This window comes from Ammospiza nelsoni, chromosome 5 (genome assembly GCF_027579445.1).
Source record: "Ammospiza nelsoni isolate bAmmNel1 chromosome 5, bAmmNel1.pri, whole genome shotgun sequence".
NCBI classification, from domain to species: domain Eukaryota; kingdom Metazoa; phylum Chordata; class Aves; order Passeriformes; family Passerellidae; genus Ammospiza; species Ammospiza nelsoni.
In genome coordinates this window covers 48364752-48381968 of record NC_080637.1, presented here as the reverse complement: position 1 = coordinate 48381968, position 17217 = coordinate 48364752, and the positions used below count along the sequence as shown (strand labels likewise).

Here is a 17217-nt window from a genome sequence, read left to right as displayed (position 1 = left end):
AGCCTATATATTTGGAGACTATTTCACATCAAAGTTATTGATAAAGATTAGTCTAGGTAACCACATATAAAGCAGGGTATCAGGAATCCTTTTGTTATTGCTGAGTTCTACTTAAGAAACTAGTGCATTCTAGTACTTGCTGACCACTTTCTACAATATTTTTTTTATTTCTTAGTGTTAGATAGGCAATTAAAGATGACTGACTTCCCAGAGCTGAGGTTTAAAAAACTGGTCTTTCATAAAAAACCACCTTTGTATTGAAATGATTTAGTAATAATTTTTGTCATCCCATCCACAAAATAGAATCTCTTTGGTATAATACAGAAATATGGATTACATTTTGTTTGCATAGTGCTGCTTCAATCAAATCAGGTGAAAAACAATTACCACATGAATTAATTACAAGTTAACAAGGAAGAGCTGGCCAAGAATCTGGCAGTAGAGCATCTGTCTGTAGAGTTAATTTGCAAAATAAATGTGCACTTTGAGTAGCTGACAAATAACTAAATAGGAAACGAAACTCTCATGTGATGCTGTTTCTGGAATATGAAATTAAGGTGGGATTTTTCTGCCCCTTTTTAGCTCTTGAGCTACCTACCTATAGCAAAATTCTCATTTTAGCACTTCTACAACTGCTACAAGTTCCTTTGACAGCAGAAATTTGATTACTGAATATACTCCATACAGACTGCAGAAAGAGCACAGAAAAGCTGAAGGTACTTAAAACACAAAGAGCTGATGTTGAGTCAAGTGACACAGGAGCACAAACTATCAAATACTTTTAAAACCAGCAGGTATCTTTGACAGGTTTTTGAAAGAAAATACTCTGGGCAGTGTTTGTGTAGATATTTCTTTTTAGATATAAAGATACCAAAGCAGTTCACATTCAGCAAGAGAAGAATTTTTTGTTTGTTTGCTTAGAAAGATCTGACATTGCTGAAAAATTGATACTGGAGGAACCAGATCTCTTCCTTTATCCAACTGTCAAGGCACTACCAGGGTCTGTATGAGAACACTTACCACTGATAAAAAGAACCTGAAGGCAGACTCCTCGCTGAAATCTTCCTTATTATGGAACACATTCTTCAGCTGCACTAACAATTTTATTTTGAACAGATTTCTAGACTTGTGATAAAACCCATCCTTTCTTGTAGGTAACACATATTTAGAAGGGCATTTAAGTTCTCTGACTCTACTAACAGTTTTAACTTTTGTAGGACTTCACTAGCAGGAAAGAAATGCTGAGTAAATAAGATGCAGAAATTGTTAAGTTGAAGTCCATCCTTAGCAATCACTGAATTTCAGGTATCTTCTGAAGTACAATACTTTTTAAAAGACATTGCTCCATGTAACCATACTCCCATTTCTGAAGACTTCAAATTAGACTGCTGCTAGTTTTGGTAGTGATGATTTATTCTTTCTTCTTATCAAATGAGATACTTCACTGTTTACATAGTATTTGCTCTTCTAGCCTGACTATAAAATATATTAACACATTAATGATAACCATGCAGAAACTAACAACCCCCCTCCTTCTCAATAAATTAAACCCATTAAAATGGAATGTGGCACAATCAGTTCACCTTCCTGGTGCCGACCAAAGAAACTAAGAATACATTTCAGGAGACTGACATGATCACTTGAGAGGACAGCAGTGCACTTCACAATTCATCACCACTGGGTTGAAGGCTTCAAACTGAGGTAGCTTACGCAAGCCTAATTTAATTTGATTTGCTAAGCTGAAACAGTTCACATGATCAAATCAGTCCTGAACTAAAAAACTGATACCCCCAGACACAATGCCTTTTAAAGCTTCTAATGTTTTTTCTAGATGCACAGCATAAAATCACAGTCACACCCCAAATCACAAGTTTTAAGCGTACAAATAGCTGCAGAGCCAGTGGGACTACTGGCAAATAAATCAACTGCAGATTAGAACTCCTTACTAACATCTATCTGCACATGTGTGAACTACCCAAACTTCTCTTATACAGTAAAAGGAGATGCAGACAGTACATTCAGTGAGCCTAAATGGATTCAGCCCACCATGAGAGGGATACCCATGGGCAGGTGAACTCCATATTTCTCTAGGCTCCACTGCCTAGAAACTTTCTAGCTTCAGTGTGAGCTTCAACACCCAGCTCCTCAGATGAAATCCAAATTTATATGTCTTAATCTGGAGCTGAATTCCACTCCTAATAAGATTAAAGTTAGCAAGGTATTCAGGTATATTGCTAAACCAGGGTCTTGATTAATGTGGTGTTTAGTCAGTAAGAGCCCCAAAGAGCTCCACGCAATAAATTTAGGAGCATCTAAAGATATGCTTAACTGTGGGATGAGCCAACAGAGCCTCTTTTCAGGTCTGTAATAAATAAAATGCAAGAAATACATTTTTTCCTCAATAAATACACATAAATAGAAAGTTAATTCATTGAGCAGATAAGAGTTGCTGTACCATCATTTGCAAGACCATGTATAGTATTTGTGAAACTTTTTTCATCAGGGAAGCACCATCAAGTTGGTAAGAAAGCCAGATTAATGCAGAAGTGTTGGGATTTTTCAAAGACTGCTGCTGGGTTACAACTATTCAGGACATTGGTACTTACTAATAGCCTTATTAAAGGTGTTAGTTTTAAATCTTCCCACCTTGTAATTTTCATTACTACTCTGCTATTCATTCAGGAACATACAAAGATAGAGAAACACAGACATCTTATTCTTTACATCCAGAGAACACGGCTTAACAGGTTTGTACCATTATGGGGGAGTCAGCTGACTCCTACACGTGCAGCTTCAGTCCTCAATATCAGAATATCGATTAATAAACTTTTTTGTAAAGAAAAAACTCAAACACCAAAAACCCAACCCAAACCAAAACATAAAAAAGACTGCAATCATTAAGGGTAAAAGTAACAATGTTAACCCTGTAAGGTAAAAAACAAACAAACAAATAAAAATCCTAACAACAAAAACCAACCAACCAACCACAAAACCAATCAAAAAAATCCACCAAAAAAAAAAAAAAAAAAAAATTGCTAGCTGCAAGTAGGAAAATTATTCACTGTCTCATCAGCTAGGGTTTACAAAGTCTTACTAATTTCTTATTGTAAAATTTTCAGCTCAAAATGAATGAGCAAGCTCTTAAACCACTGACTTTTATATATAACTGGTGTCCAAGTGATCATTAATGCAAAAACACCTTCACCAAGCAGAGATATTTCTGACTGCTTGACTTGAAATTTCCCAGTCTAAAACCCAGCAACTTAGTAGCACAAAACCATATCTATAAAATAATCCCTAAAAAAATGTATAAACACACTACACCTTTACCAACATACTGCAACCTGAGGAACACGGGTTTTTACTGTCAAGGGAATCGAAGCCTTTGCAGAGTTTTGGGAATTTGGCCATTAAGGGAAAGAACACACCAAAAGAACAGGGCCTACTCATATGAGTCACTTTGTTTGTCTTGTGTTATCTGTGAATGTCCTCCTTGAGTGGTTTGAAAGAGTGGGTGGCCTAGAGATGTATAGAAGTCTGCATTTTGCAGCGATGAACAGGAATAAACAGTATCTAGGAATTGTAGATCATCTTGTGACACACAAAAAAAGGGCAATTCATATCCAGTATTTTACTCATAATCTAGTCAATATAGAGACTCAACCTCATAAAATGTCCCCAGAGAACTTACTCTTTCAGGAGCATTCAGAGACTTGAATCAAAAAAAAAGAAGTCACTCAAGTTTTGCTACTATAGGTCTTGAATGCAAAGATGCATCAAGATCTTCCTTAACAAAACTCTGGAGAAAACGTCACAGTAATGTTCTACATCAGTGACAAACTGCTCAGTAAGACTCCACGCTTCCTGCCCTTTTAAAAACTGCTGTTAAGAGAGAAGGTCCATTCCTGTAGCTCTATGATCAGGTAAACAACAGAACATCACACAGCCCAGGTAAAGCCTGTCTCTTTTGAGTCCCCTTTCTACTACTCCCACTAAAAGGATTAAACTAGTCACTGCTTTTCTGCATCCAGATTTACATTGTGGAACACATTTTGTGGTGTGATGACTAATTGCATAAGGAAGGAAAAGACTTGATATTCTCTAAAGAAGCAGTTTCATTCAGTATTCCAAGAGCTGCTGCAGCAAAATCTGGTATGAGGCTGAAAAAAATCTTCCATTGAGGACTGAAACTGTGTCAGCTGCCCCAGCTGACATGACTAACCTGCAGTTAGTTAACTTGCAGTTAAGAGGTGCTACTGCATGATACCTATGACTTCTATAGTTCTGAAAATGAACACTTCTTCACTTACAGCTGTTATAGAGATGTTTGTTTATAGAAACTGGATCACAATGAAAAGCTGTCAAACAAATCTCTGACAAGTTTCTTCCTGTGGATTATGACCAATGCCTTTGTATGTTTTGATAGCATACCAGTATGTCCCAAGCAGGAGTTATTTTGCTCACCACAAAACCAAAGCACCATCCAACCTAACAGATGGGCTGATGGTGAAAAGAAAGCTACTGGCCTGTGTCAGAGCCCCTTGTTCCCTATCCTGACGCAGTGGAACTTCTACTACAGAGTGCACAAATGTCCAAGTCAAACAAGTTATTAATATGCCATAAATTGAGATTTAAGAATTGCTTTAGAATTTATGACAATGGCACAGTAACTGTATATTGTACAGTAAGTGTCATTATCATATCAAACATATCTAAACTTTTAGAAATTTAATGATTTGAACTTTCAATTATTTTCATTAAAATATTTCTGAAGAGAGAAAAATCTCTTTACTTCTCTATACAAATACATCTGTGGAACACTCTCCCCCTATAACATACATTTTTAAGAAAGTAACTTCATAATTTATACATACAATATATTTTATTTCTTTCTATTACTTGCAACTGTACCACTGTAAGGCCACTCTGCCACAGCACAACTCACGCCGTAATCTTATGTGGCTTTTCATGTAAACGATGACATTTGGGTAATAATTAGCATATAGAACAGAAGAATTCTAAAAATTAACTTCAAAACCCATAAATTAATTGTTTCTGAAAGTTCCTCTGAACTACCAGAGAGTGCTAGATAGTCACTGAAACCCATGCCATGTAAGGAAATACTACAAAGAACAAATATAATTCAATTTCTGCACTTATTTAGATAAAACACAAAATTCAGCTACGTACAGTTCCAGAGAGCACATCATGAGGGCAGCAGTTGAGAAGGTGGCTCTTGCACACTCGGTCATCGCTGAATTTGATCCGCTGACGGGTGGTGTCGCCTGCAATATAGAAACCAGCACGTTCCAGGTCAGAAAGCTGCGGCAGTCACACGTGTCCTGCAGGTTACATGCAAAGCGTTAACAGTGCCCTGTCACATACTGAAGGTCTATGGAAACTACAACTCAAAACACTCTATGCTTCTTTGGCAAACAACACCAAAACCACAAATATGTGTTTTAATGCTTTATAATGCTATTTAAAAATCCTCTCACACTTCCCCTTCAAAAATGCAGCAGGAAAAGTGCTTGAAACCAGAAAGTCAGTATTAGCTTAAAAACACTATGATACAATAGCATTTGTTAAATGAGCTACATAATTCTCTGTTCAGACTTTGCATGAAATAGTGATGTATTTCTATGCAAGAATTAGCATATCAAAGCAGCCTCATAAACACAAAATGAAACACATAGAGTCTTCACCAAATCCCACCTGATACTCGTTTTATGATTTTGCTCTTGGATGCAATGCACCCTTTAAAATCTGATGGGAGTAGCATAAAGAGTTGGCAGAAGAATGATTTTAAATGCTTACAAACCTGAAAAAAAAAAATCAAACATACGGGCATAGCCTATATGCAAAATATTTTAGAGGTGTTTGCATATCTCCATATGATAAACCTTTTTTCTTTTTTCTTCTATGTGCTGTTTGTTGGGCTGGAACATCTTAATTACATCTTCATTGTGGCAGGTTGCAGCTCCTGCATCAGCAGAAGCATCAACGTGCCCAGACACTGAAGTTCAATTGCAAGGTTAAATAATCCCTTCCTGGAGCAAGACCTGAAGTCTTCAGAACAAAGTAACCAGCTGGTATTCTGGGGATGAGGGCTGAACATGTCTCCCTTTGAGTAAAATAATTGTCACTGTTTGAAATTCAGAAGAGAGATCACTGCAATGGCTCTCTTCTTGTTAACACACAGGCATGATAAAACACCTCAATCTCTCTAAGGATGCAGCCTTTTATTTTAAACATAATTTGAGATGATCTCTCTTAATTGAAAACCTACTGGTGAATTACTGAAGCAGAAAGAGCTGCTGTGAGAAAAAGTGACATACAGTGAGCTCAGACAGCAGCCTCTTCCATTTCATCAAATATTTTAGAGAGTATATTAGAGAGTATACTTAGAGAGTATATTTTAGATACATTTTGCAGTTATTCAAGTTTTCTTTAATGGCTTCATGATTTGAAAGTCTAAACTTCTAGATTTAAATCTCTTTAAACAGTTCAAGAAGCCATATTCACTACTGAGGTTAACTACGAGAGAGAGGAATAAAAAACCTGTATTATTTTAGTCAAACCTTTCTTATTATTATGTAATCAGATTTTAAAATATTCATTCTATGTGTAGGATGCTAATATATAGCATTTTCAGATGGGCCATGTTTCAGATTATTAAGTAAACAAAAGCTTTCATAAACACAAGCTTAATTTGCCTGCAGTATACAACAGGTAAAACCTGTAACCCACACACCAAAGAGCTTCAAAGCAGTTCAACAATAGGTTTTCTAGAGGGCAACCTTACTGCTTGGTTCTACTTACAGTACTAAAAGTTCAGAGTAATCCCTTTACAATCATGCCTACGACTGCAGTAAAGAGTTTTGCTCTTCTTATTTTTTTTTTTTTTCTTTTTAGGAGGTGGATCTTTATTTTTTTAAACACATAACTGCGTTTGTTCCACATTCATTAACACATCTGAAAAGTTATTGATAACTCACGGCTCGGCGAATGCGGGGCCTTTCTGACACTCCCTTGCAGATTGATGTAGGCAGGCAAAGATACATTGAACCTTTATAAATAAAACAAGGGGCCAGATTGTTCAGTTTGTATAGAAAAATAGACTCTGCCAGCAATTTTAACACAGCATCTAGAAATACATGTTGACTGTAAAGATTCTTCTATATAAAGACACATCAACAAAATAAAGTATTTAAAAAAAACCCCAAAGCTGATGGCCTAATAGCCATAGGAGTCAAGGAGTTACCAAGACCAGAAAACTGCTGAAAGACTCATGTTCCTTAAGTAATGTTGGCAAATAGTATTTTCACAGACATTACCTCCAATTACCTTTTTTCACACCTCTACCACAACTAGGCACTGATACTGCAGCTGAAATACAGTCCTTTTTCATCAAAGTGACTAGATGATAATCACAATTACCAACCAGAGGAAGAGAGCATAGGGGAAAAAAAAAAAGTGGCAGAAACTGATCAACAACAACCTAAAGAACACTTTACACATTCATATTTTAAACTTTTATTCTTTCTGTACTGTTCCTTTATTTAAGCACTGAAAAACTTTTAGAAAGCTTCCCTTACAATTATGATTGGGGTATTTACATTTTCTTTTCTACAAAAAGCAATTTTATACATTTGCATTTCTTTTTAATATATGCTGTTTCAGAAGGAAAAGTTTATTGAAAAAAAAGGTGTTGTATATCACATTCTAACAGTGACTGACTGTTGCGTCCCTCTGGCAGCTCATTTGCAAGTCTGATAGCCTCAGAAGAAAATGCTTTTATTCCTTCATGAATTTTCTGAGCTTCAATATTCCTAAATAGTGCACAAGTCTTGGCAAAGACAGAAGATTTATTGTGCTGATGACCTACACATGAATCATCCTGAGAGTGTGATGGCCTGGGATCTACATAGGCTGCTGAGGCGGGGGGAGGGAAGAATAAAATCTGTGGATCCACTATGCACCTGATATTCTGCCTACAACAGCAAATGAGATGCATGCAGATGCCTTCTAAGAACTAAAACAACACAAACAGATGTGTTCTTAGGACAAGGACTTCTGCAGTACAGCAGGTAACCAAGATGCTACTTCTGCTTGTCAAACTGCAGGGAAGTTGATGCCTTCTCTGTATGGTCGAACAAACAAGTGACTACTAAATAATGAGTACAAAAAATATTTTTTTAAAAATATATTTTATTTATTCTGTAATAAGAAAGTAATACACCCAGACACCAAGTGGCTGCAGTCACCTAAGTTTCAGAAGTACTCTTGAACATCTATAAAGAGGACACCATCACTGATATTTCAGACCTTATTACACCATCACTGATATTTCAGACCTTATTACAAATTCTATTTTAATAGGTAAATAATTAAATCAGCTCAGAATAGCAGTTTATTTAACCCTGTCTCTGAAGAATAGCACGATATTCAACTACTTGATCTTTAAGATTATGCTCATTACAGAAATGAAAGTAATTTACCAGGGCATTGCAGGAGTCAACATCTATTACTGTAAGCCATCCCTGTGTTTCCAATTAGATTTTTTCCACTAAAAGAAAAATTGTATGGTTGATAAAATTTATGTGGAGAAAAGATATATTAAATTTTCCCCAAGAAGCATCAGCTTTAATTTTACTGAAAGTACCTGTCCCAAACCACATTTCTCTAAGAGACTACTTTCCCAGTAAACAGAGAACTTTGAAACAGAACTGAAAAGAAAAAAAGCAAAACACCAAGGAAACTTCTATACTTGCACATTCCATATCCTTTACAAGCATAAGGAAAATGCACACAAGATACACAAGTATTCAAGAGATTATGGCAGTAATGTAAACTTTCTAAAGGAAGTTTTCTATTTGATATAAAACATACTGACTACAAAATTGACATCAATATTTAAGACCAGTGCATACTGCTGATTAAAGAACATCCAGAGGTTAAGCTTACAATGTGCACTTGTACTACACAATTCACTTTGAACTCCCAAGTCTAATCTATTAGCAGGCCACCACAATGTCATGCCTGTTCAGTATATTTTAATCACAAAGCAGCACAACGAGCACTAATGCATCAACAATGCTTAGCATAGTGACACACTCATGACAATGACTTCTTTCATCCAGCATCTCTTACTGTTCTGATGTACCCTAATACACCACTGTCAACAATCCCAAAGCACTGGTGAGAATAACCCTTTAGAATCCAACTGTAACCTCTAATTGTAAACCAGTGGTGCAATCCATGCAAAGGAAACAAAGTGAATTTTCATTTCCATGTTGTTGACTTCCTGAACTAAGATACAGCAACAAAAAATGGTTAACTTTCCACTCAAATTTTTCAAGCAGGAGTCCCAACATGTTGGCAAAGGACTCTGAAAGCTTTATTCAAGAGCTACTAACAGAGTGGAGTATGTGTTTAAAAACTGTGTATCAAATTCCACCTGCAAAGCAAGCCCCGTCTAACCAGTACCCAACACCAGGATGTAACTGAGGCTTATGCAGGCACAGGAGATCCTGTTCCTGCTGCACAGCGAACGGGCGGGCAGCTACTTCTGATCCTCTCCTCACTAAACACTGCTCACGTCCTGATCCTAACACTTTTATTCTTCACTGTTCCCATAATTTTTAAGGTTTGAACTATCAGAACTTTATAACATAAGCCAGAAAATACAGACAATTCACTAAACACAGTCATTGCTCTTCAAACCTGATCACTCCTGATTGACAAATTGTCCTGGACACAAATAAAGCACCTTTTCATGAAGTTCATGTGTTCTGACTACTTTCAGATTCCTGAGCTGATTTCAGTTCAACATTTTGGAGAGGTTTTGCAGAAATTCCTGTATATGAGATATTTTTCTCTACCTTTGCTGCTGCTCTGTATTTGAAAGCTGAGCTCTTGGAAGAGACTCTTGGCTCCCTAGTCTGGCTCTCAGCCTGGAGCTACCCAAAATGGCTACAAAATCCTCAATAATGATCTATCAAAGTTTAAACACACATACCACCTTTTACCTCCAAGCATGAAGCAAAATGGAAACCAAAATCTACCTAACCCTGCAAATACCAACATAAACTCTCCACCCATTGTTAAGTACACAAAATTTCTTCAATAATCCCATACTAAAACAAAGAAATTTAAAAATAGGTTACAAGTTCTAGATTACACCTCTGTTACCATATAAAGTGTGCCACCAAACACAGGATGAATAAAATAAGCACAGGAGTGTCACTTCAATTCCTTCCAAACAATGAGGACAGAAAGTCACACATTACTAACCACTACTAAGGATAACTGAAGCATAACCCAGAAAAACCAGTTAGGATGTGAACAGATGCAAAAAGGGTATTACAAGCTTCAAAGGAAGAAGAAGATGATCTACAGCAAGAAAAGTGTGTTTGCTAGTAACAGCTGAAGAACTGAGTTGAAGACTTCAAACACAGCTCAGCTCAAAAAGCTGGCAGGTGAAGCAAAAGGAGGTGCTGGCTGGCACTTTATACATACAGCTTCTGTCTAAAGGCTGGGAGATTTTTCTGCTAGTCACATGGCACAGTATTTGTTAAGATGCTTAGGAGAACCTTTTCATGACCACAGGCTCAGAAGCATGCACAAATTCACCTGTTTTTAAAGAGAACTGTCCCAGATTGCAAGGCAAGATGCATTCTATTTGCCATCTGTATGGCAGTTGTCCTCTGTTCAGTGGGCAGTTTTCCTCATCTCTTCCACAACCACTCCTCCCTCCCTCGGGGGACATCTGCTGATAACAGGCCACTGAATGTCACTGCATGACTGATAAGAACTACAGCATCCCATTGTGAGATGTGAGCCCAGAGGGAGGAGCCAAGCATTGCTACCCAGGTATAATCTGGAGATTCTGGAACACCAGCACGGCTTCTCCACTGCATTTCCCAGAGGAACAGCAGCTGCATCTTCTTCCACTGGATCTTCAGAGGGAGACTGCACCTTTCTACAGGATCCCTGCTCCAACAGAACCACACCTGACACTTCAGGAGGGCTGCAGCCACAATTCCAATGGGACTGCTACTAACACCCTGACCACAGGCTGTCAGGTTGTGTTCTGACTCTGTCAGCGTTGTATTAGTTTGCAGCATAGTTTATTTAATCCTTTTATTTTCTTCCCTATTTAAGAAATGTTATTTCCTGTGCCCATATTTTTTTTGCCTGAGAGCCCCTTAATTTAAAATGTATAGCAATTCAGAGCATATGGGGGCTGTTTTACATTTTCCATTTCAGGGGAGGCTCCTGCCTTCCTTAGCAAGCACCTGTCTTTCCAAACCAAGACAGGAATCTAATTAACTTTGCTAGATTTTCATATTTCTAGACTGTGGTCTAATTCTGAAGAGGTGGCAATTATTTTAAAAATGCAAACCACAATCACATTTCTTTGCAACAGTCAAGTCTTGGCAGCTCCAAGGCCATTGGGATCTGCTGTGTCTGTCACTACTGCCACAAGTAACAATCCTGCTCCACCCCCTGCTTCCAGCCAGTTCCTCAGGCTGACTCCAGCACTCACTCCTGCAGCAAGGCAGAGCACATGACTGACCTGGTGAAAATTAAACACTTGGGCAAGATAAACTGATCCAAGATCAAACGGGATCCTCCCCATAAGGCCTTTTACAGCAAAGTTTTTTCAATCTTTGCCCATTTAAACTATATTATGGAAGAAGACCCAATCCTGGGGATACTAATATCAATTGTTAACATTTCACTCAATTTGCAAATGACTCAATTTACAGTTATGATCCTATCTGTAAGGCTCACTCCTGTTTTCTGGAGAACTGGGATGGCAAAAGCAGGGTTTACCTAAGTGTACTATTAAAAAAGCTTACTCAACTTTTAGTTCAAAACCAGTATTTTAAAAAATAAAAGTAATACCTTTCTATGTGCTATGTACTCCTAAATTACAAGTTTCTGCAGCTCCAGTCAACAACAAAAAAAATCAGCTTGAACTAACTTTTAAACTATTGATATACAGAATAAAAACTCTTTTAGTTCAAGTGATAACAGTAAAAAAAAAAAAATCAAACAAAAAATATTAATATATAAGCACATAAGATTAGCACCTGGTTTTCCGCACTACTTATCTCTTAATATTTGGAAACCCAGATTATATATTCAGTAATTTATATTTAAAGCCTCTCTAAGTATGGCAGGTTATCAGTACTTGGAATGCCATTTCAGAGATTTTTTTTCAGTCTGCAGTCATGACTATATTAAAAAAAGCCCAGCTTTTTACTAGCATCAAAATCAAAGATATTTTTAATTTTTTTTTTTAATTTTGGCACAGTCCACATCCAATTCAGCTTTCCACTTGTCAGAGAAGTGTGCAAGAGAAGATTAACCTAGGTAATATGCAATGTATTTTAAAAAACTCACGTGTTTTTAAATAATAATTAATGTGTTTTTCTCAGGTGTGTAAAAGAACCACTCCTGCCATTCAGACATTTCTTTGCATTGACATCACCAATCCAACTGCTTTTCAGTTAACCCAGCTGCATTCTAAGAACAGCAACTCACAGGCAAGTCCTGAGAAGCACTGGCCAAGTCCCCTCAGTCCCACTCTCTGTCAGGTTCTGTCACATGAGCGAAGGCAGGCACGGAGCAGGGAGCAGCTGCCAAGGGGCTGCCGAGCCCACATCCTGGCAGGTACCTCCAGCCATGCCCTGTGGCTGCAAGCGTGTCCAGCCTGCTGCCCAAACAGCCAAGGGAGGCAGCAGGCTGCCAGGGAAGGGGGGAAGCTCTCAGCTGTCCCTGCCCACAGGGCTCTCTGGGAAAGGGCACGGCCAGGGGCAGGAGCAGCACACCCCTGGGAAAGGGCACAGGCAGGGGCAGGAGCAGCACACCCCTGGGAAAGGGCACGGGCAGGGGCAGCACACCCCTGGGAAAGGGCACGGGCAGGGGCAGGAGCAGCACACCCCTGGGAAAGGGCACAGGCAGGGGCAGGAGCAGCACACACCCCTGGGAAAGGGCACAGGCAGGGGCAGGGGCAGCACACACCCCTGGGAAAGGGCACGGGCAGGGGCAGCACACCCCTGGGAAAGGGCACAGGCAGGGGCAGCACACCCCTGGGAAAGGGCACAGGCAGGGGCAGCACACCCCTGGGAAAGGGCACGGGCAGGGGCAGCACACCCCTGGGAAAGGGCACAGGCAGGGGCAGCACACCCCTGGGAAAGGGCACGGGCAGGGGCAGGGGCAGCACACCCCTGGGAAAGGGCACAGGCACGGGCAGGGGCAGCACACCCCTGGGAAAGGGCACGGGCAGGGGCAGGGGCAGCACACCCCTGGGAAAGGGCACGGGCAGGGGCAGGGGCAGCACACCCCTGGGAAAGGGCACGGGCAGGGGCAGCATACCCGCTGCTGGGCAGCCCGGTCTGACAGAGAAGTCTCCTCTCTAGAACAGATGATTTTTCATTAACATTCTTACAGCCTTGTGGCTGTTTTCTGAATCGCTGTGATCAATAGGAGCTGTGCTTTCTAGGTGTTCTCAGAGCTTCACAGCAAATCTATAACAACACTTAATCACTGCACCTTCCAGGCTTTTCCTTTCTGGCCCTAGGGACACCAGGCATAATGAGTGTGCACACTGTCCCACAAATCACAGCCTACAGCTCACCTCCTAAAACCATGCTTGAGCATCTGATTGTGGAATTTTCAAAAGCATTTTCAGAGCATGTTCATATTTTCGACAAATGATACTAAAACCTAAAAGGGAAAAAAACCCTACACATATTCAGGCATGGCTGCTGGTTTTAAATTTACCTCTGAGTTTTTTCTGTTCCCACTGACGAGATCAAATGTTTGATCTGCCTTTTCTAAAACAGGTAAGATTTTTAAGCCTTCATATTCTGGGCTTCTCAAAAAAACCTCGAACAAGACAAAAAGACCTGCCAGACTTTGTAAAGTATAAAACTAAAAAGTGTGTTTGTAATATTGAATAATATAAAACAAAAACATTGCCCAAGAAAGATTGTTTTTCAGAAGCTCTATTGCATTTTAAACTCTAGTGGGTTGACAGGGAGACCAAAATCAAAGGCAATGGGGACAAATGATGAAATTAAAGTTCTGACCTACCAAGAAATTAAAAAATTGACACATTCTAATGAAAAGCTGCAATTTGCATGTTAACAGAAATAGACTATTTGTCAAAGGTAACAGGAATATTAAAAAACCTAACGACCCCAAACCCCACTATTCTCAAGGTTAGCAATATTTCAATGACCTTGAGCCTGGCCTTGGATTTCTTACATACCAGCTCTGCAAAAAACAGGTTCATTTTCAATCCCTGTGTGCAATTCAGTATAAATGATGCTGATGCTCCAGCTCCACTGGACTATTTTTTTTGTAAACTGGAATGGTGTTACACAGAGATCCTCAATCCAATCATGGAAACCAGCTTCACAAATCATCTTGTCTCCCTATCCTTCCCCATCCTGCCCATTTTGTTTAAATGCTTCCTTTCTAGCCAGTTAGTTTGTGAACAGTTCAGCACATGTGGTTTAGGAATTACAGGGTGAGCAGGAGGGGGGGGAATACAATTATCAATACAATAACTGCCTTCTTACAAAGCCAGAGAAAATATAGCCTGAAATGGCTATTCTTGGTTTAGATTTTAGTCACTTAACATTTCTGGGCAGCTGCCTCAGTAAATGACACTCCTCTCCCACCATCCAACAGAAAATACTTTCAGAAACTGAAACGGCTCCTCCACCCCCCTTAAACCTTCTGTGTAATGTTAGGGTAGCACTGAGACAGCGATCTAGGTGCCAACACTGGGAAGACTTGAGTTCCATAAGCACGATATTGCTTTGCCAAGCACTCAGACATATGCAGCCACAACAGGAAGTATTGGAAATCTTCTGAAGCAAGACAAAACCACCCCAAATTAGATCCTGTATGATGACAACTCACTAAACAGCCTTACTCTGGAAGACAATTTTCGCAGAACAGTAATTCAGAACTCTGCAGAAAGCATTCATGACACAAGGAGTATGCATAAACCAGTTACATTTTTCGAAATTCTAGATTATACAAAAGGAAGCTGTCATTTCACATGAGCCCAGTACCCAGAGATGATCAGGACATACAAGGTACGTCCCACTTCCACATCCTACTCAGATCACGGGGGAACAGGGAACCATTAATTTAACAACTTAATTCCACAAACATAACAAGTCTGCAAGAGTGAGTACAGACTGAGTATAAGTACCACATGCAGAACATCTAAATTACCTCTAATTGCTGCCTACCCTCGGGGGCAGAATTCTCTTCTTTGCAAGTTAAGAACTGCACAGCCTAAGTGGAACTGCTCTTCTCTAGCAGCCCCCACAACTACCTGGATTTATGGGCGACTGCCGGTTCAGACTTTCAAGCTGATCGCCGTGCACTCCGACAAAAACTGCAGAAAGTTTTACGCAGCAATACTCTCCACTGTGTGATCGCAGAGCAATCTGAAACCTGACCGTACATCTCCCATCTCTCTCTGAGAATGACTGCCTCCAGACGTTAAGCTTTTACTTGGCTATTTAGGGCGCTTTTTTTTTTAGAGTTTGTCCACTTAGGTCAATCTGACATTGCCTTTCAGAAAGCAACAGCCATACCCGCCTGCAGGGTAACGTGATGGTTCGAGCCAGAATTTACACAACTCTGTAAGGACACAAAACCCCACCCTGCTCCGCTGAAGGGGCTGTTGGGCTGGGGGGATTTTTTTGGTCCTCCCCTCGGTGATCAGCGTCTCAAGCGTGTGTGCCTCTGTACGGTGGCCGGGCAGAAAGGCTGCGCGCCGCGGACACCGCCAGGAGCGGATCTGCAACAGCAGCAGCACCGCTAGCGCGGCCCTCGGCCAGCGCCGGCAGCTCCGCGGGGGGAGGCGGCGCCTGGCTCCCCCCACCCCGTCGCCGACGGCCCCGGCAGCCCCGCCCCGCGGGGGTGCGGGCAACGGGCCTGGGGCCGGCCAATCGCGGCGCACACCGCCCGGCCCGGCCGGTACCACCGTGACCTCCGGGGAGGCGGCGGCTCCGCCCCCTCCTCCCCGCCCCACCGCGGCCGGGGAGGCACTTACCGTCCCGGGACGTGCCCATGAGCTGGTCCAGCATGGCGCGCATCTGGGCCTGCGCCGACATCTTGAGCGCGGGGGAGGCCGGCGCGGCCCGGCCGAGTCACGCCGACAGCGGCCTACAAGGCCCGAGGCCCGGCGGGCGCTCGGCCCTGCCCCTCGCGTCACAGGCGGGGCCGCTCCCCCGCCGCCGCGGGGGGAGGGAGGGAGCGGGCGCTGCTCCCGCCCGGCTTTCCCGGTGGGAAGCGGAGCGGGAAACTCGCTTCGTGCCGGTGCCGGTGCCGCCGCCTCGCGCCCCCACACGCTCCCTCGCTCCCGCCACGCGCGCGCGCCGGCGGGAACGGAAACCCACGCGCACGCGCCTTGCGCTCCTCCGTCCGCTCCGCGACGTCAGCACGGACGGGCCTCGGCGCCCGCCCATTGGCCACGGCCTGCGCCGCTCGGCCAGTGACGCACAGAGCGGCGAAGCTCCTGATTGGGCCGCCGGTCTGGGCCCTTGAGGCGCGCTGATTGGCCAGAAAGGCCCGCGTGGCCGGTGTGACGTCACGGTCTCCGGGTCAGCGGCGGCGCCGGGCGGGGCTGGGGTCCCGGGCGGCTCCGGAGCGCAGCGGGGCTACGGTGCCCGCGTGGGGACAATTCCCGTCTGGGGACAGTGCCCACTTGGGGACAATTCCCTCTTGGACTAGCGTGCAGCACCACTGCCACGGCCCCTGCTTCCCCCAAGTGCGAGTACAGTCGTGGCGAGACAAGTTACTCTAATACCCCGCTAACTGGAGAACCTCCCTTAAAACTGAGGCTGTCGGCACATTTGGCTGATAATTTCACTTACAGGGCACCAAGGTCCATGAAAAAAACCGCGATTTTTACCCATTTTAACGCCTGCATTTTGTGACTCTTCCTTTGTCAACCATCGTGTTGCCATCTAGTGCCCAAACCCGTCACAAAGATCAGCTGTAATCGTCCCCAAGCGTTGTCGTGTTCAAGGTTAGCTCCATACGAGTGAAAAATGGCCACATGCAACCTCCCCTAACAGTAACCCCCCTCACCCCAATTATCTGTATTTCAGAAGGACTCGTAGAGAAGATGCTCTTCTGTAACACATTCAGGAAAAGATTCTCTACCCAGTA

General features: G+C 42.0%; 1 protein-coding gene across 6 annotated transcripts in view; it reads right to left on the bottom strand.

Annotated features, from left to right (window-relative positions):
* LUC7L2 (LUC7 like 2, pre-mRNA splicing factor) overlaps positions 1-17217 on the bottom strand; it is a 32098-nt gene that overhangs the window by 13577 nt on the left and 1304 nt on the right. For 3 of the 6 annotated variants that reach the window (XM_059472661.1, XM_059472664.1, XM_059472667.1), the window contains exons 1-3: positions 8502-8516; positions 6999-7069; positions 5191-5285 (exon numbers count right to left, since the gene is read on the bottom strand). In XM_059472661.1, coding sequence (XP_059328644.1) covers positions 5191-5285; positions 6999-7069; positions 8502-8509 — 174 coding nt within the window. In that variant the 5' untranslated portion in view covers positions 8510-8516. Of the gene's footprint in view, positions 1-5190; positions 5286-6998; positions 7070-8501; positions 8517-16096; positions 16434-17217 lie in introns of those variants that run through there. The other 3 variants (XM_059472663.1, XM_059472665.1, XM_059472666.1) reach the window with 3 other exon arrangements.